Source organism: Drosophila nasuta, chromosome 2R (assembly GCF_023558535.2).
Source record: "Drosophila nasuta strain 15112-1781.00 chromosome 2R, ASM2355853v1, whole genome shotgun sequence".
NCBI lineage: Eukaryota > Metazoa > Arthropoda > Insecta > Diptera > Drosophilidae > Drosophila > Drosophila nasuta.
The window spans coordinates 27,215,641-27,233,650 of record NC_083456.1 but is presented as its reverse complement, the minus strand read 5'-3'; the positions used below and the strand labels follow the sequence as shown (position 1 = coordinate 27,233,650).

Here is an 18,010-nt window from a genome sequence, read left to right as displayed (position 1 = left end):
ACACGCCCTTTTCTATGCAACTGCAATTTGTTTTCGTTGAAATTAAGGAAATGAAATATTAAACAATACGTGACTTAATTTAAAACATAAAACGAAGCAGCCTGAGAGAATGCATTCACCAAAATAGAATAAGTCGGCAACTTAAAACAAATAAAATTTAATTGATATTGTCATACATAAGTTCATATTATATTATCCAACAATGTTTGAGGATTCGCTGCTCATTATCAAATCGGATTATATGCACAAGCGGCGTCCTGTGCTCTTGAAGCTGCTTGCCGCTGGGTTTCAGATTCAAGGTAGTCGCAGGCTGAACTTTTCACCAGAGTTGGCAGCCGAGTTCTATGCTGACTATGTGGATGAGAAGGGCTTCATGCTGGAGGTTATTCTGTTGTCCAAGGGCATCTCGGAAGCATTTATACTGACTAAAGAGAATGGAGTGCAAGATCTGCTCAACACCATGATATGCTACTTGTAAGTTCAACACTCGATCTTCAACTAGTTTCTTGCGGTTAAAATGACTGACCTCTAGTGGCTCAGCCTCGGAGCTGGAGCGTAACATCCATGTAACCAAGCATAGCGAAAGCGTGGCTCGCGAGATCACATTTATTTTCCCAAATTGTAAGTACAGCGATTAACATTGAAAACCTTTTTATTTACATTTATTAAAATTCGTTAAATTTTACAGATATTCACGAGCCTATTCAAATGTTTGATCAAAGTCTTTTCTGCAATCGTCCCATGATAAAACCATTAATTTCGGAGATTTACGACCTCTTGCAGAATGTTGACTGCAGTCCCGAGGATTGGAAGCGTCGCATTTCGGATTATTTGGTGCGCAGCAATCCTTCGTTGCCGCAGATCAGCAATCAGTGTCAAGTTGCGCCTGACATGGGCATGCAGGAGAAATCCCAGCAGACAACGATGACGTACAAAACCATTGGCAAGGAAGCCAAGCCCAAGGAGAAGTCGAAGAGCAGCAGCTCTCTGCTGTCCAGCAGCGAACCGCATTCGTCGGTGCTGTTGACTACATCCACCTGTGTGACTTGCGGTGGCTTCGAGCGCACAGAACCGTGCATATCCGAACTGGATTTGAACAAACGCGTGGAGCCGCAAAGCGATGAACCGATATGCGTGGACGAGGAGATCATATGGAAGGAGATTGTTGTCTATGAGGAGGTGCAGCCCGAAGAGGAGTCGGAGCATAAGAGCGAAGTGGCTATTCCGGATGAGGAGGGCGGACGTGCAGGCGATGATGATGCCACAGATTCAGAGTGTGATGAAAGACCAACTGCTGCTGCTCCAGCAGCAGTTGTTGAAACGGACTCGGCATCAGAGGAGGCGCCACCTGCAGCGGCCACTCCTGTGGTATCAGCAGTTGAGTCAACAACAAAAGCAGCGCCAGCGGCGGAGGAAGCTGCTCCAGCAGCAACACCATCTGCAGAAGAGCCCCCTCCAGCTGCTGCAGAACCAGCTCCAGCTGCTGAAGAGCAACCAGCTCCAGCTGCCGAAGAGCCACCGTCTCCAGTAGCCGAAGAGGAACCCGCTCCGCCTGCCGAAGAACCTGATAAATAGAGATAGTAGATAAACAAAGCGCAACAGTCAGCAGAAGAAGGTGGCGGATTAATTTGGCACCTGTTGCCCTGTTTATGCTTTGCAAAATATTTTTGTTTTCGTTGGCCATCTAAAAAAATTGCTGGTATACACAAAAAAAATACAAAAAAAGGAAGCGAAAGGACGAAGGAAGAACGTCAAACATGCTAAACCAACACACGTAGCACAAAAAACCTCACTCTAAACTTTTTGTTGCCACTGAGGCAGCTGCAATGCGCATTCGCCATGGCCAGCAGCAAGGTGGCAAGGTGGCACAACCGCAGCATGCACTTTTCACTCACTGGCACAATTCACTCACACTCACCAAGAGGACTGTGGCAGGTGGCAGATGGCAGTGCAACAGGACGAGCACTTTGCATTAGCTGCACTCTTTTTATTTGTTATTTTGCGGTCAATAAAAAAGAAGTGGAAAACAAGCAACGAATGTGTGCGGCAAGTGTGTCAGTTGGGCGCGCAAAGCGTAAGTTGCAGGGAAGAGAGCAAATACAATTTCAACTGCAATTAATATTAATGTTATTATCACTATTTTTTATGGTTTTTGACCATCGATTTTTCGTTGTTTTGAAGTAGCTTAGGCAAAGGTGGGGCAACTAGCCACCGCAATTAGTTTAGCTAGTGTGTATCGATTGGTTGCAAGTAAGAAACTGAAACGCGCGCATTTCGCGATGTTGCACATCAGCAATCGACACACAGCAGATAACGCGCAGCCACAACTAGAACAGCATGCAACACATGGCAGCCACATTTACACAACCCCCAGGGAGGCACATGAACTGGAGCAGCAGCAGCAACTCGAGTTGGAGTTTGAGTCGGAGGTGGAACTGAACTTTGGCAGCTTCGATGAGTTGTGTAGAATGTGCGAAGCTGCACATCTTAATGCTCAAGCTACTGCCGTAGGTGACTACAAATGTTGCAGCTCCATCGCTTGGCAAGTTTAGTGTTATGTTGTTATCACTTCGCAGATAAGCAAGGATGACTACCTACCGTAGCTTCTATGCGAGATGTTCTTGGATCGCGTTGAGCACTTGTACGAATGGCGACAGATTTGTATGCGTAACTATGCCGCTTCCAAGCAAACGGTGCGTGCCGCCATTGACTTTGAGGTAAGTACTACAAAGTGCAACACTTGCAACGTCTCGTCGTCTGCTGCTGTTGGTGATAAGCGGCCTTCGTGACTGCCATTGTCAAAGTTACACTTGCTGCGCCTCGGCTCGTGTTCCAATTCCAAGTCGTTTCACGACTGGCTGGCAAAACAACCCCCCACAGAAAAATAAAAGAGAGCACGGAATCTCAGCCCTGGCGCCGCGTTGTATGCAATACTTTCTGCTGCTTCCGCTTTACTCACTCAAGTTCAGTTCAATGTTCAGTATCTGTCTGGCCGTCGTTGTCGCTGCCGCTGTCGTTGTCGTCATCGTTCTTATATCGTTCCTGCTTCTTGTTCAAGAATAACAAATAATTACTCAAATTGTGCTCGTTGCCTTTGCCGTTGTCGTTGTCGTCGTCGTCGTTGACTGCGACTGCGACTGAGAGTCGACGCTCCAAAATCAGTTTCGCAATACATACACAAACAAAAGGCGCTGGGCTTTGGCTCGAGGAAGTGAACGACAAAACGACAGCAGTAACTACAACATTTTTGTGCTTAGCAATACTATATATACCAAATAATATATATATACTATATTGTACATATATAAAATAACGAAAAAAAATACGCAAGCAAAGAGAACTAAATCGACAGCACTAATTCCAACTCAACGCAAAAGTGCGGCGTCCGTTTTTATTGATTTTCAATTGTGGTAAGGCATTTGCATTGCAGAAAGAGAGAGAGAAAGAGACTGGGAAACATTGCAAAAGTCCAGAAAAACCTGAAAACTGGCCAAAAAACTAAGCCAATTGAAAATGTCAATATAAAGTGCGCGTTCTATGTGTGTGTGTGTGCTTGTGTTATGTGAAACACGTCAAAATTCGCGATAGCAAAACGCTTTTGTCAGCCGTTGTAAACAGCGAATTATATTTCGGGGCAATTGTTGTGTAAAATTTAGCGAACGCGCTTAAAATAAATTCAGGCAGACACGGAAAAGCCTCAAACCAGTGAAAAACGCCGCCAAAGCGAGCGAAAAGGGAGCACGGCCGGCACAGCTCGGCAAAAAGGGCTTCCTCAACCCAGCCACCCCCAAAAAACGGAGGCAGAGACAGAGAGGCAAATAAAGGGGCAGCAGCTCAGAGACAGAGCGATAGCAATAGCGACATCGACAGCGACAGAGCTGCTCGGCTTGCGGTAGCATTGAAAATCCGCCCGCCGTCGAGCCAAAAGCTCAAGTCGCAAATTTTTGCGCAAGGGCAGGCAAAAACGGTTTGAGTGCTTTACGAGTTTACGAGTTTACGTCTTTATTGCGGGGGGTAGGTTTGATGTGTAGTTCGCTGAAATTTCGCAACACTTGCGCGCCTTTTAGGGGTGGCACACAAAACACACACACCGAACCGGAACGGAACGGAATGGAATGAAACGAAAACGAAAACGAAACGGGAATCGCGCATGTTGAGTGATGTGTAGTATAGTTGTTGGTGTCTTGTTTCATTGCCGGTTTGTTTAAGTGTGTTTGTGTGCATTGTTCACAGGACGGCACCGTTAACATGGACAAGATGACGGTGGCCCAGAAGAACGCATATCTGGAGGCGCACATGGCCGTGCAACAGCAAATGGCCCAGGCCGCCATACAATTCAAGCAGCAGCAACAGAGCTCCGTGCAACAGCAAAGCTCACCCACAGCCAACAACAACAACAGCCAGCAGAACAACGGCAACATGCAACAACAGCAGCAACAGCAACAACAACAACAACAACAACAGCAACAGCAACAGCAGCAACAACAACAGCAGCAACAACAGCAACAACAACAGCAACACTATGCGGCCACCATCAAGGTGCCACAGATCAGTTCCTCCAGTTCGGCGGGCGGTGCTGGCGGTGCAGCCGGAGACAGCACATTCACGGTACCCGACGATGGCATGGGCTTTGAGGGAGGCGTCCGAGTGCTCCAGAGTCTGGGCACCTGGTCGGCGGGGGAACAACTCACCTATAACATACCCAAACCGAATCTGATACCATTCACCGAGCCATATGTGGAGGGTGGCTCCATGCATCCGGCCAGTCGACTCAAGGCGCTGCAACAGGTGCAACAAGCCTCCTCGGGAGTGCGCAAAACCAATCCCTCAAAGTGTAAGTAAACAAAATTAGTACAGTTGGTCTTAATTGGCTTAGGGGATAAGTTCCTGGAGAGTCTAGAATTAAAGAAAAACAGTAATAGCCTACCAATTCAAAATTAATTTAGATTTATTTCTACTTCTAGAAAGTTTCCAAGGATCTTTGTACATATAACTTAAAATTCATTGATTGATTGTAATTTCATTAACAGAATAACATTAATTTACCTTTATTTTTTATATTTAGTAGACCTTCAAATATTACGTATCAGTTTAAACTTATAAATTGGTTATAAAATTGGTATTTGTAATTTGTTTCTTAAACTTTATATTATATTTGTTGTATATATTTTTATTTTTTAATTTAATAGACCAAAATAATAACAATTGGCACTTAACTTTTTGAATTGGAGAATCCTAAACGTTACTAAATTATTTAAGAAGCAATAACGAAATTAGATTGTATAAAGTTATGAAAATTTTGAGTAGTGAAAAGAGAATTTCCTATCGAGTTAGACCGATATCATCATCTTAAGCAAGAGCAAAGTGTATCCAATTAAGTCAATGACTAATAATATCTTTCTTCTTCCCCCCATAGCCACCAACAAGGCGTTCGAGTGCACGGTCTGCGGCAAAGGATTGGCGCGCAAGGATAAGCTGACCATACACATGCGCATTCACACCGGCGAGAAGCCCTATATTTGTGAAGTATAAGCAATCATTGAAATTTATGTGCAGCCAGTCTGCTCGCCCCCAACTTGACACTTGGCACTAACCTCGCAATTTCACTTGGCCTGGCCAACGCATTCTTTCTTCGCCCTCTCTCTCTCTCTTTCTTGTCCTCTTGCAGGTGTGCAACAAAGCGTTCGCAAGGCGGGATAAACTGGTCATACATATGAATAAGTTCAAGCATGTGACACCCACAAATATAGCGCCGCTGGGCAAGCGACTGAATAACATGGTGAAGAAGAAGGAACAACCGGATCCGCCGCCGGAGGATAACAAGCAGAGTCTCGAGCTGCAGCTGCAACAGCAGGCTGTGCAGGTGGCCGCCCAGAATATCATAGTGCAGTCGGCGCAGGGGGCGCCAACGGCAATACCGGGCATCATAATACCGCACCATCAGCAACAGTTGTCGTGGACGTGCGAGCTGTGTGGCCGCATGTTCTCGAGCCGGGATGAGTGGTCCATTCATGCCAAGAGTCATCTGGAGGTGAGCAAATGTCGGTTGAGCCATCCGTCCAGCGGGGCCTAAGGCATCCAAAGGCGAAAAACAAAAAGTATTTTTTGGTATTTATGCGGGGCGGCTCTAAACTGGCAAATCTCTCTATCTATCTATCAATGCAGTATTGACAACAGGAACGGTTAGTCGTAGAGTCCACAAAACCAGCAGTCGCCATCGTTAAGAACAACAGTCACAGCAATAACAACGCCAGCAGCAACAACAATAACAACGGCAACAACAACACCAACAGCAACAATAATCGCGGCTATCAAATGGATGCAAACCAAAATCAAATACTCAACAGCAGTCCGCAAATGGAGGCACAACAACGCAGCCAGAAGATAATCATACAAAATCAGATGATCCTCAACGCCAACCATCAGCAGCAGCAGCAGCAACATGTTGCTGGCGGCAAGAAAGCGGCCAGAAAGCACCACCAACCACAACAGCAGCAACAGCAACAGCAACAGCAGCAACAGCAACAACAACAGCAACAGACCAGCGCGCCTATGTACAATAATAATAATAACAACGGCACTCTTCAGGGACACGAAGTAACTAACTATTAACAACAACAACAAGCAGAACAACCATAACAACAGTAACAATAACTATAACAACAACACGTTAAAAAAAACACGCAACAGCACACGCCATCAGCATGAAATCTTATGTCACAATCAACCAACAAATTGCAAACTCAGTCTCTATTGTATCTGTATCTCTGTATCTGTAAATGTATCTGTTACTATCACTGTATCCCTTCATCCTCTTCCAACTCTTCCGCCCAGGTGTCTGTGCCCGTCTCGCACCTCATTGCCAACTCACCGACAGCAGCCAGCTACATGCAGGCGCAGCTAACTGGCCTGCAACACGCCAGCAACACAACAGCAACAACCGTAAATGTTGGTGTCAGCGATGCCGGCAACATGAATATGCCGATCGTCACCTATAATGGCAATCAGTATTGTGTCATTACACGTGCCCCCGATGCTAACGATGCCATTGCCATGCAGCAGAAGCAGCCGCTGCCGCTGGACTATGGCCAGGCAAACGCTGCAGCCGCTGCCACCACCACCAACATTATCGTTATGTCGCCCATGCTGCCCCCGCAACAACAGCAACAACAGCAGCAGCAGCAACAATAGTAAACAGCAACAGCAACATCATGATTTGCAAATTATGTTCAAAGTACTGACAAAATGAGGCGGAAAATTGCAGTTAGAAATCTCCCCTGGCGGGAAATGCTTTACTGCCAATATCCTCAACGACAGTTAATGGCGATGGCGTTGGCAGAGAAAGGCATTTGGCTGCTGATGGCTGCAGTGAAGTGGAGTAAAGTGAAGTGGAGTAAAAAGTGTGTTCGCTGCCCCCAGGATCCTCAGACATCCGTCTTCAAGAGCTGGCAATCAGCCGCCGCTTGCAAAGCAGCTATAAATACAAATTGTAAATAAAGTTTTTAAAAAACTACAAACAAAAAAACCAAAAAAAAAAAAATGAATCAGTATGAAAAACCAAAAAAGTACGAAAACTCTTAAGTCTATGTTTAGGTGTAAGAGAATTCAATAAATACGAAATGCCAGCCGATGTTAGCAAAGATGAAAAAGATGAAAATGAGATCTTTACGAATAGTTGACGCATGTAATGCTTCAATTCGATTCAAACTCAAACTATTTGCAATACATGAAATGAAAATGAAACCGCATTAACTAATTAGTCTAAGTAATTTTACATATCCATTAACAAATTGATGATGACGCTGAGAACGTTTTCAATTTAATGTCTCCATTTCAAAATGAAAAACAAAAAACAGCCATAAAACTGAGATATAATTTCCCAAAGAAACAAAATTCGTTTTCTCATCTTAAGTTGAAATGGAAATAAGTAAATACGCAAAGCAAAAGAAAAAGAAAAGTAAAAACCAAAATAATATGTATGTGCATGCAACAAAATGAATGTGTTTGTGTTTATATATTTGTATTTGTATAGTACGCGTTTAAATCAATTGTTTATAATTAATTACGCTAAACCGATAAACAATATTTATGTCTTACAAGTGAAACCGAAAATTCAAGTACTTACTTCAATTTATGTAAGTAGTTCAGTAGTGTGTCCATCAATGATACTCACACCCAAAAAAAAAAACAAAATACAAAAAGTAAAGAAAATAAAATAAAACAAAAGCGAAAGCATACACGTAACTACGGCAAACAATGTGAACAAATGATTGAAAAAATATATATATATTAAATTAACAAATAAAATTTAACAATTTTTGAGTGGCTGCTTCTATTTATTTACTACAAATTTGAGTTATGCAGGGCAACAACCACTTGTTACGTATACGACGCGTATGTTGACACACAATCACTTCGCTGCCAAATCGGTGTATTAAGAGCACACAATAATTGGCAGCTGTTCTCAGCAATTGCGTTGCCAAAAAAAACAAAATGCTGTACAAAATTTAAGCCACTTTTTGCAGCTTCGATCGAAGTGGTTTCGCTTAATTGAGAAAAGACAAGACTGCGAGTTTCTGGCGATCTTCAGACATTTGGTCAGCCGAAGCTCACGAAAAACAACTTTTCGTTCAACGAAAATGAAAAATGCGGCAGGTTGACCTTAAACGGAAACTCGTCGTCGCAGTCGACGTCGCTGTCACAGCGAACGTCGCAGCTTCCAATAAATTTATACTTCAAATGTTTTCAAGTTGTGTTTATTTTGTTTTTTTTTTTTTGCGCAAGAATTGCAAATTAGTTGAGCTCGGTTCGCCGCCAACTTGAACGCCTACAACGCTATATGGCGACGACGACGACGTTGACTGCGACATCGACAGCGACTTCAACCTGAAATCGATTCGGTTTTTGTGTTCTTGTTCAACAGTCGCCGTCGGATATCGCAGTTGATCGGTCACGCCACGATGCTCAATGGAAAGTTCTACACAGGGCTACCGCCCAAGATGGTGGAGCGTCAAAGCGGCAACGGTATGAATCGCCAGGAGTCGCATTTCTTTTGGCCCGACGATACGCGTGTCGACAGTGCCGTGGAGACGCGTGTTAAGCGTCGAGGCAGCCTCGAAGCTGGCCCAGCGCCGCTGCAAACACAGCGACAATCCGACAATCCAGATGTGAACACACGCCAAATGTTTCACAAGGAGTTTGCCAAGTCATCGATACAGTTCTACGACAACTTGCAACCGAACAGCGGCAGCAATCAAACGCGTTTGCAACGCTTGCGTCGCGAGGTGACGCCAAAGCTGACGGATGTGGAGCCAGACACACGTCAGTTGTTGCCACACAAGAACGTGGAGCAGGAGGATCCGAGTGCAGCACGACGCAAACAAGCCTACAGCTCGAAGATACAATTCTACGATTACGTCAACGTCAACGAAGGCGACGCCATGCCAAACAACAACAGACGTCCCAAAATGGACATGAACAACAAGCGTGAAGTGGAGCTCAACTCGAAGAACAGTCCCAAGCTGCAGGTGAAGCATAATGTGCGGCATCTGAGCGTGGAGCGTGAACAGCAGCTGCCACGCATGGTCACCAAGAAGCCCCTAAATGATGGTCCGAACTGGGAGCGAGAGCAATATGTGGATCAATCGATGAGACGAGCTCCGGTGATGCTGCCCAAGAAAATACTGAAGCAACAGCGTCAGCAGCAGCAGCCTTGGATTGAGGATTACGAGGAGGACTACATAGACAATGGCATGCGGCAGCTGCAATTGCGCAGTCCGGCGCCGTTGAAGAAGCATGTTACCTACAACGAGGAGGCCGACGAGTATGCCTACTATGATGAGGCAGCCACCGAGGGCCGACAGCTGAGGCAGTCGCTGTCTCAGCCAAATATGCGCACAGGAAGTGGCCGACAACAACAGCAGCAGCGCGGTCCATATGTGGAAACTGGTCGCGATACAAAATCATTAAACAACTATAATAAAAAGAGTCATAATAATTATAACAACAACAGCAACAACAACAACAACGATTACAACAACGAACTGAGCTTGCGCTCGCCACGGAAAATGTTGCCAAAATTGCCAGAGCTGGAAACATCAGCGACTAGAACAACACAGCGAAGTCGCCGCTTTGATGACACACTGCCAACAACAACAACAGCAGCAGCAACAACAGTTGCCCCCGCAGAGGTGTCAATGCTGGAGCAGCTGCCATCTCCCTCTGACCCACGCAAGCACCTGCGCAGCAGCCTCTGCTTCAACGGCGACGCTTTGGTTGTCGATGTGGGTGCCGCAGCGCCGTCGACGTCGGCAGTGGCGTTGGCGCGTCGCAGCTCTGCTGGGCAACGCGTCAGCGTCGGGCTGCCAGACTGAAGTCGTTATTTGTGCTTTGTTTATTTGTTATTTGATATTTTTCCAAGTGTAACTGTGTGTGTTTGTTGATTGAATGCAACTCAATGCTGAGCTGCTGCTGTCGTGCAAGCTTAATTGAATGCGTCAACCTGCCGCAGCGACTGCGACGTCAACAGCAACATCATCAACATCATCTACAACGACTTCACCCACAATCGCACAGCCAAATCGATGGCATATAAATAATTTAAGCAGCATGCTAATGATCTTGCCTAATATGCCAGGCAAACACAAAAAAAAAAGATTATGATAATCACACATTGTTGTTTGCCAGCCAAAATGTATTAATTTAGTTTCATAATTGAGCTAAAAACAAACGAACTAACTTAGAATACACATAACTATCTGTATGATAAGCATTTATTGTGCACAACTGAACTAATAAATAAAATGTGTATCTGTAAAAATTTACATTTCTTTTTGGTTTTATTGTCGCAGCAATCAAAGAAAAGTAGAGCAAAACTTGAAGCAAATAAATCTTGGAGCAGGTGATTAAATATTTAATGACTTGGCATTTTGCATATTTGAAAAATTTGCCTAAACGGTTTATATAAATAGGCTTAAAATGAATTTCAAAGTTGATTTTGTCTTTAAAAGAATTTACTCCGGAAATGAAAAATACAATTAAGCCTTTACTACATTTTGATAGAGCTGCCCACTTTGTTGATTTTAATTTATTATTGTTTACAACTGAAAGTAGAAATTATAAATGCTTTTATAAAAAGTATAATTGACAATAGTAAGTAATACGAAGGTGTGAACAATAATAAATAGTAATCAATTATTTGGAAAGCTGCATATAAATGTCGCATTAGTCAGACTGTCTTTTTGCGCACTCAACAAATTAATGTAATAAACAATAAATAAATTTGCAATTTGTAATTATAGTCGAAAGCAAGCGATAATCAATTTGCTAATACAACTTATTGTAAAAGGGAAATAATCAAAACTAATGCTTTGTAATTCAACTTAATGGACATTTGTTTTCATTTATAGTTTAAAACTAAAAAAAAAGCAACTTAATCGACTCTGAGCTTAAGGCAGTCAGGGAATTCCCCAGGCTATATCTCCCCTTCTATCTTTAACACAGGCTAAACTGTAAAGCCTTTCACCAAAATTTCCATTTCACTAAAATTGCGTTGACTGAACTTGTATTGTTGTTTTATAAATACATTGTTAACGGAACTTACAAACTCGCTTAGCTCTCAGCTGCAGCCAGATTGTCTTTTGCAGTGTGTTTTTTCACAAGGAAAACGGAAATTATGACAATCGAGTATGCTGGCTGCCACAAGATTTGCTGCATGTAAAAATAGCCAGCTAACTAACAATTGTCACGCTCTCTGAACTTGAGCTTGAGCTTGACCTTGCTTGCGAAAATTGGGAATGGAAATGGAAATGGGAAAAAGAGGGAAAAATGAAAAATGCACAGCACAACAAATACGAGTATGGTTAGCAATTAATTGGCACAAATTGAACAATTATGCATGCATATATGCGGGCATTAGTCGTCAATCAAAGTGATCATTAAATCGCAGATATTTAATTAGGGGACGGCGTTTAATTGCAGCCAAGTTGGGAGATACCAGAGCGAGATAGTCTGATCATAGGTGGCCAAAGAAAAAAATTACATACAGGATAAGCGGCTGCAACGGAAAACACATTGATCAAATAGTGCGTGATAAAATGTTATGTAATTGTTGTTTAAAATACAGACACACACATACATAGCAAATGACCACAACCAATTTCTATTTCCATTTCCACCGCCAAGACAAGAAAAAACAAGACAAAATAATGAAAATAACATCGACGACAACTTTTCCGCATTGCAACTGACATCGACGCTGACTCCAACTTCGATTCGCTGGCTTGGAATCTGAGCGTGATTGTGAACCGCATCCTGGCCATAGAAAGTAGTCCAAGCATGCGCACCAAAAGGCCAAGACATGTGCCAAGCTGGAAGTAGCCGGCATTTCCTGGCTTCCAAACTGAACCTGAACTTCAGGCCAGCAAACTAACTGCCAACCAACTACCAACTGTTGACTGTTTGGCCACCAAAAAAAAGTGCAAGTGGATGCCATCAACTTTTATTGGGTAACAGCCACAGCAACATCTTCAGCCAAAGAAAAAAGTGAGAAACGAGTTGCCAGCTTACTAGCTGTAAACTGCTTAAAGAGATCTAACAGTTAGATACAGACATAAAGTCATGCCTCCCTCCCTCAATGTGTGTGTTTGTTGGCGGCCACAGCTAATCGTCTTTCCACCTCCGCCAACAAAGTTGCCAGTTGGCAAGCTAACTAACAAATGGTAATGGTTATTTGCAATTACAGCCATAAACAACATTTTATTTATGCCGCGTGCTCCATTTCCTATACCATGGATATGCAAATGATGCGGCTTCAAGTGCTCCAACTGTTGTTGCTTTTGGGGCCTCTGTTTCCTCCAACAACAACAACAACAAACGCAGAGTGGCAAGCAGCCAGCAAAGTAGCCAAGTCTATGCGTTAAACTTGTAATGTGAGTGCGCCTCAACACTTGCCAGATTTCAATCGCTGCTCTTGTGCTCTTCGTTCAGTAGTCAGTCGTCTTTGGCAGAGTTGCAAAACGTGTTGCGCCAGCAGCGTCGTCGTCTTTGGCCACCAAGAGAAGGAAGGAAGTTGGCATAAAACTGTTGCGTCTATTGCTCAAACTTTCAGTTTCTTTCGAGCCACACACACAGAAAGTTCATAACGGATTCGGTAATAACGCGAGTGACTGCAAGTGATTGCGAGTGAAGTTCACAAATTAAATAAAACCCCTAAAACTCTATACACAAAATGCGGTGCTGTTTGAATGTAAGCGTTCAATCGCATATCGAATATTGAGTGATATTCTCTAAAATTGTTCTCAATTCAATTGCAGCTCTTAGCGGCTGCTTTGCTGCTCAGTTCGGTCACATCGGGTTTGAGGCCACCCAGATCTTATTCTCGTCGCAATTTCTACAGTTCGGTTGGTCCACCTGGTCCGGTACGCTTAACGCCACCAGCTAGTGGACTGCCGAGCTATAGCAGCGATCTGCTAACCAATGAAAGCAACCGACGCGATGTGGCAAAGAAGTACCCCAAGAAGACACACTATAGACCCTTCTCAGTGGTCAGTTATAGAAGTAATGAGCTAACCAAAATATATCACAACTTTTTGATATTTTTAGGAGGACGATGACTTTTCCAGCGAACGCTATTCGGGAGAGTATACGGGTGACGCACCTCATGACAGTCGGGAGTACACAATTGGCACCCAGATACGTGTCCAGCATCCCATCACGGTGCCCAAGAAGGCCAGCTCTAGCTCCACATACTCCAAGCCGCATAAGTATCCTTCACCTACTCCTTACAAGAGCAGCGGTCGTCCAATCTATGATGACTCTGGCGAAGATCATACTCTCGAGCCGCCAAAGTTGAAAGGTTCGAAGTGGACACCAGCATCGTACGAATCGGAGGCAGATCCATTCCATTTGGTACCGCCACCTAAGGCAACGGCTGCATCTAGCCACGCTTACAGAGTGTTTGAGCCCGATCACGAGGAGTACGATGTGCCCACGCGCCCCAAGAGTCACGACCGTTATAAGAGCGTTGCGTCCAAGAAACAGATCGAAGCTTTTCTAGAAGATCAGCAAGAACTGCTGGATGAAGCCATCAAACTGCAGCTGATCAACAATCCCAAACTACAAAAGTATTTGAAGCACGATTCGCATGAGGCGCGACCCGATCTAGACATTGAAGACTTTGAGACATTCCCGCCAGTCTTTGCGGGTGGTCCTGGGCCACAGCACAACAGCTTCATTGTCGATCATCCGCCACCGTCAGTAATTAAGGGCAGATCACGTAGACGCCCGCCAGGCCTTAAGCCGAAGCGTTCCCCAAAGTCCAAGCGCATTATTAAGCCCAAACGAAAGTACAGATCGACAGCACTGGTCATTAATGTGTGAGCGTTCGTGGTGCATTTAAGTGTTAGTTTGCTAATGCTTACTTATTTAACTAACTCTAAAATAGTTGTGTATTTTAAATTGTATAGACTTTTTTTATGTAAATATAGTAAATCCTTTATTCTATATTTTTCAGTTACTTTTCAGAGAATATTGCGAAAACAAATTTCGTATATTTTGTTAGATTTCAATTTGAAGTTAATAGTTGTTGTCTCCGCTAGTTTTCAATCTGGCAGCACAAATTTGCTGGCGCCATCTATTGCCCAGCTGCTCAGCAACTCAGTAGTGCTCACTGTGACAGTTGCTAGTCAACAACAGATGGCGCTAATTATACAAAGCAAGTCAATTTCGTCCATGGACATAGACTACGTTATTAAACTTGGAAATCATCATAAGATATGCTGAGATATACAGCAGAGGTAAATCCGATTCCTCCTCCCTCAAATGTGCATATTTCATAAAATATACAGTAAAAAGAAAATTAAGCTGATTAACTTAAAAAATCTAAATTGGAAATAACTCTATAGACTTAATATTGTATTTATGAGTATGTTTACAATTTCTGCGCCTTGAACTTAGGCAACGTTTATTGTGTTGCTGCACCCTTGAAAATTGACTCAAGAAGCTATCCGGCGAACGTAATAAATGTTAAGTGGATTCATCCCTTTTCCTCTTATTGAAAAATTCACTTTGTATAATCTACTTGTGTAAAGCGTTTTTAATTTCAGCACAAAGTTTTTTCTATTCCATAATCTTCTAAGTTTATTGCCTCTAATCGCAATCTTCTAACTTGATTGTATTTTTTTCCACTTTAGATTCGGTTTAAAAATATCGGCATACATTTAATTTTATTTAAATCAAAGTCAATGTTGTCGTACAAAATGTATTTATAGATCTGGGTATAAGAATGAACTTTTATGAGCATGACACCTGTTTGAATGGGCGGCACTCAATCACAGACAATCCCAAATGTGGTCACAACAAATTCTTAGCTTTTACCTCTTTCGCAAATTGTGATCGAAAATCCGCAAATTGAGCAAGGCAAACGATTGCCAATAACAACAAAACAACTGGGTGTAAAAACAAAAGCGAAAAAGCAAGAAAAAAAATGATTTTCTTAATTGACTGAACAATTTCAACAGCAACACGAGTCGAAACACGAGTCCATCGAGCTGGAGTCGGAGGCTGACCTTGAAAGCAGCAAAACGAATACAAAGCCGAACCCCATAAGAATGTGCGCAAGAGAAGTTGAAAGTAAGCGTTAAAGTCGACTTAAACTTGGCTCAACTCAACAACACCTGTTTGACGTAGAGGGAAAACAGTGGGGTGCGGAAAGAAGAGGGAAAGAGGGCAACCCAGCTGGGGTAGCGAGTTGCAATTCGACATGGCAAATCGATGGGGCAGATAATTGAGCAAACACGCAGAGAACTCAAAATATTAGCGCATAATTAATGAAACAACAAAGTTACAATCAAACAATTGAAGCGTGACAAATCCGAAATTGAACATGGATTATTGCAGAATGAATACATTGAGTATTCGCGAACGCAATGTGAATAGCGTTCCGGTTCAGCCCACACGGCAGACAGCAAATTTTGTTCGGTTCTTTAGCGTTAAAGTTGTGGGTGTTTGATTTAGGGAGATACTTACTTGATTTCATTTTCATTTTCAATTGGAATTCAGTTAGTCTTTAAATTTTTGCTTTTTTTGCACAGTTGCCGCAAACCAGTTTCGTATTTTTCCTTGTTTGTTACATAGAATTGAACTGGATCCCCAACAACCCGAAAACTTGTTTGAGTGTTTTTTCTTATTCAACACTTAAGCAGATTGAAAGTTGGTTGTGCAATATGCATTGGGGGCGTTTCCCGGGCAAGGTGTTTAGACAAATCTGTTCAAAATTAAATTATTCGCCAAACACACCCAAACTTGTTTTGTTGCAACCAAGAAGCAGGAGAAGCAGCGAGGTAAAAAATAAAGTGAAAGAAAGATAATAATTTTATGTTGTTTTTGTTGTTGGGGATACGTCTGAATATTTTCGTATATTCGCTTAAAAGTCTATACAAAAAAATTGTGCATATACAGTTAACAGCTAAATGTTACAATATTTTGTTGTTATTGCGTATACGTCCCGTGGCCCGTGGTGGATTGAAAGACATATGCAAAGTTCATTTTGTTTCGTTTAAACGTCTTCAACCGCACACACTTACAAGTTTATTGGTTTCGCTTCACAATAGGAGAGTAGAATGGGATTTAACAGCATTTGAGGAAGTATTATATATAAATTACAAACAAAAACTGTGCACTCCATTATACATAACACATATAGTTAGTTAGTAGGAGATTACGATATACTTTTGTTGAAACAGTTTTCTTTCTTTCTTTTCTTATACATATCACAAGAGAGTTTTGATGAAGTCAAGAACTGCGATAGAACAGTGAAAATAGTGAAAGAAAATGCAAAAAGTGAGATGCAGAAGAAATGTGAAACAGAGTGAGAGAGATATAGTGAGAAGAAAGAGAAAAGAGAGTGAAAGAGTGTTAAATTACAAAAATAGAAACAAGCTCAATCTATATGGTTCTCTCTCCAACCGTTTAGACCTTGTTGAAGGAGTAGGTGAAGCCATCGGGCGTGCGGTTCAGCGACAGCTTGCCGGGTGGCGAGAAACGATGAGGATTGGGCGTGGTTGTGGTGTAATAGTTGGGCTGCTGTTGTGGCTGATACTGTGGCTGCTGGTAACTCTGTTGCTGGGGAGTAGGCTGATATTGTGGCGCCGGAGCGGGACGATACTGAGGCTGAGGAGCGGGCTGCTGATATGACTGCTGCTGCTGGCCGAACGAGGGATCGTTGTAGCGAGGATCGTAGGAGCCATCATCACCGTAATCATTGCTGCGGAACGAGGACTGTGGCTGTGCAGGAGCCTGATATTGCTGTTGTGGCTGATACTGTTGCTGTGGCTGGTACTGCGACTGTGGCTGATAACCGGAGGTGGGCACGGGCTGTGGTGGAGCTGGAGGAGCCACTGGCAGATGGTCACCCGATGCTTGGAAGCTAGAGAATATAAGATTGATTAATCTAAGTCAGTTTACCACATTCTCGATCAACTTACCCATTCTTGCCTGCCGTGTAGGAGATGGTGCGACGTTCGCCTGAGGGATCCACATAGCTGTAGCTGCCATGACGCGTGCCATCGGCATCTGTCTCCTCTTTGAAGTTAATGCCATCTTCTTGTGTGTAGGCGGCACCAAATTTACCATCACCCGACAAATAACGCTGCTCACTGATAATGGCCGCCGTCTTGGGATCCTGATGATAATTCTGGCCAGCAGCCAAGGTTGCCAGCAGTGTCAATGCGAGCTGCATTCAAAATTCAAATTCAGTAATTAAACACACACTATATAGAGGGGGAGAGAACACTCACAAAGCGCAACATTTTGTTTAAGAGATATCCTTGAAAAGCGACTACGTAAACTGCACACTCGAGAATCACACGCGATTGAAGCCTTTACGATGGAAGTCCGTCAACAAGGAATTTAATTGCGGATTGAAGGGGGGGTAGACAAATAGACGACGATTTTGCACCAGTTGAGTGCCAGACCGACGGCAATGGGTTTTGTAAGTGAACTGCCTTCCGCA

The 18,010-nt window shown here is 43.2% G+C and overlaps 5 protein-coding genes across 7 annotated transcripts; 4 read left to right on the top strand and 1 right to left on the bottom strand.

Annotated features, from left to right (window-relative positions):
* The first annotated feature begins 130 nt into the window (after positions 1 to 130).
* On the top strand, positions 131 to 2,034 carry LOC132784101 (proteoglycan 4). The gene is made up of 3 exons (XM_060789505.1): positions 131 to 474; positions 533 to 621; positions 689 to 2,034. Exons 1-3 carry the CDS (start codon positions 203 to 205, stop codon positions 1,573 to 1,575), a joined length of 1,248 nt encoding a protein of 415 aa, XP_060645488.1. The 5' UTR covers positions 131 to 202; the 3' UTR covers positions 1,576 to 2,034.
* A 589-nt stretch (positions 2,035 to 2,623) lies between these two features.
* Positions 2,624 to 8,193, top strand: LOC132784102 (uncharacterized). 3 transcript variants are annotated; one of them, XM_060789508.1, is made up of 6 exons: positions 2,624 to 2,717; positions 4,234 to 4,834; positions 5,417 to 5,526; positions 5,669 to 6,031; positions 6,178 to 6,597; positions 6,835 to 8,193. In XM_060789508.1, exons 1-6 carry the CDS (start codon positions 2,664 to 2,666, stop codon positions 7,189 to 7,191), a joined length of 1,905 nt encoding a protein of 634 aa, XP_060645491.1. In that variant the 5' UTR covers positions 2,624 to 2,663; the 3' UTR covers positions 7,192 to 8,193. The 3 variants fall into 3 exon arrangements, with proteins under 3 accessions (XP_060645491.1, XP_060645490.1, XP_060645489.1); XM_060789507.1 differs by lacking the exons at positions 2,624 to 2,717; positions 6,835 to 8,193 and adding an exon at positions 2,768 to 3,232 and having other exon boundaries at positions 6,166 to 6,258; XM_060789506.1 differs by lacking the exons at positions 2,624 to 2,717; positions 6,835 to 8,193 and adding an exon at positions 2,768 to 3,410 and having other exon boundaries at positions 6,166 to 6,258.
* A 595-nt stretch (positions 8,194 to 8,788) lies between these two features.
* On the top strand, positions 8,789 to 10,821 carry LOC132784099 (putative uncharacterized protein DDB_G0290989). Its single transcript, XM_060789502.1, has one exon. The coding sequence runs from the start codon at positions 8,961 to 8,963 to the stop codon at positions 10,371 to 10,373; it is 1,413 nt and encodes a 470-aa protein (XP_060645485.1). The 5' UTR covers positions 8,789 to 8,960; the 3' UTR covers positions 10,374 to 10,821.
* A 2,477-nt stretch (positions 10,822 to 13,298) lies between these two features.
* LOC132785180 (uncharacterized) lies at positions 13,299 to 14,502 on the top strand (the record flags this gene model as incomplete). The annotated part of the gene is made up of 2 exons (XM_060791172.1): positions 13,299 to 13,544; positions 13,603 to 14,502. Coding segments are annotated over 2 exons (1,023 nt in total), but the record flags the coding sequence as incomplete, so codon positions are not given.
* Positions 14,503 to 16,544: 2,042 nt separating this feature from the next.
* On the bottom strand, positions 16,545 to 18,010 carry LOC132784103 (pupal cuticle protein Edg-78E). The gene is made up of 3 exons (XM_060789509.1): positions 17,796 to 18,010; positions 17,484 to 17,731; positions 16,545 to 17,425 (listed from the first exon to the last, which is right to left on the bottom strand). Exons 1-3 carry the CDS (start codon positions 17,805 to 17,807, stop codon positions 16,969 to 16,971), a joined length of 717 nt encoding a protein of 238 aa, XP_060645492.1. The 5' UTR covers positions 17,808 to 18,010; the 3' UTR covers positions 16,545 to 16,968.

Coding starts and splice junctions, on each gene's coding strand:
- LOC132784101 (XM_060789505.1), top strand. CDS start 203: ATGTTTGAGGATTCGCTGCTCATTATCAAATCGGATTATATGCACAAG. Junction 475..532: donor AACACCATGATATGCTACTT/GTAAGTTCAACA, acceptor ACTGACCTCTAG/TGGCTCAGCCTCGGAGCTGG. Junction 622..688: donor CACATTTATTTTCCCAAATT/GTAAGTACAGCG, acceptor TAAATTTTACAG/ATATTCACGAGCCTATTCAA.
- LOC132784102 (XM_060789508.1), top strand. CDS start 2,664: ATGCGTAACTATGCCGCTTCCAAGCAAACGGTGCGTGCCGCCATTGAC. Junction 2,718..4,233: donor GTGCCGCCATTGACTTTGAG/GTAAGTACTACA, acceptor CATTGTTCACAG/GACGGCACCGTTAACATGGA. Junction 5,527..5,668: donor AGAAGCCCTATATTTGTGAA/GTATAAGCAATC, acceptor GTCCTCTTGCAG/GTGTGCAACAAAGCGTTCGC.
- LOC132784099 (XM_060789502.1), top strand. CDS start 8,961: ATGCTCAATGGAAAGTTCTACACAGGGCTACCGCCCAAGATGGTGGAG.
- LOC132784103 (XM_060789509.1), bottom strand. Junction 17,426..17,483: donor TACACGGCAGGCAAGAATGG/GTAAGTTGATCG, acceptor TATATTCTCTAG/CTTCCAAGCATCGGGTGACC.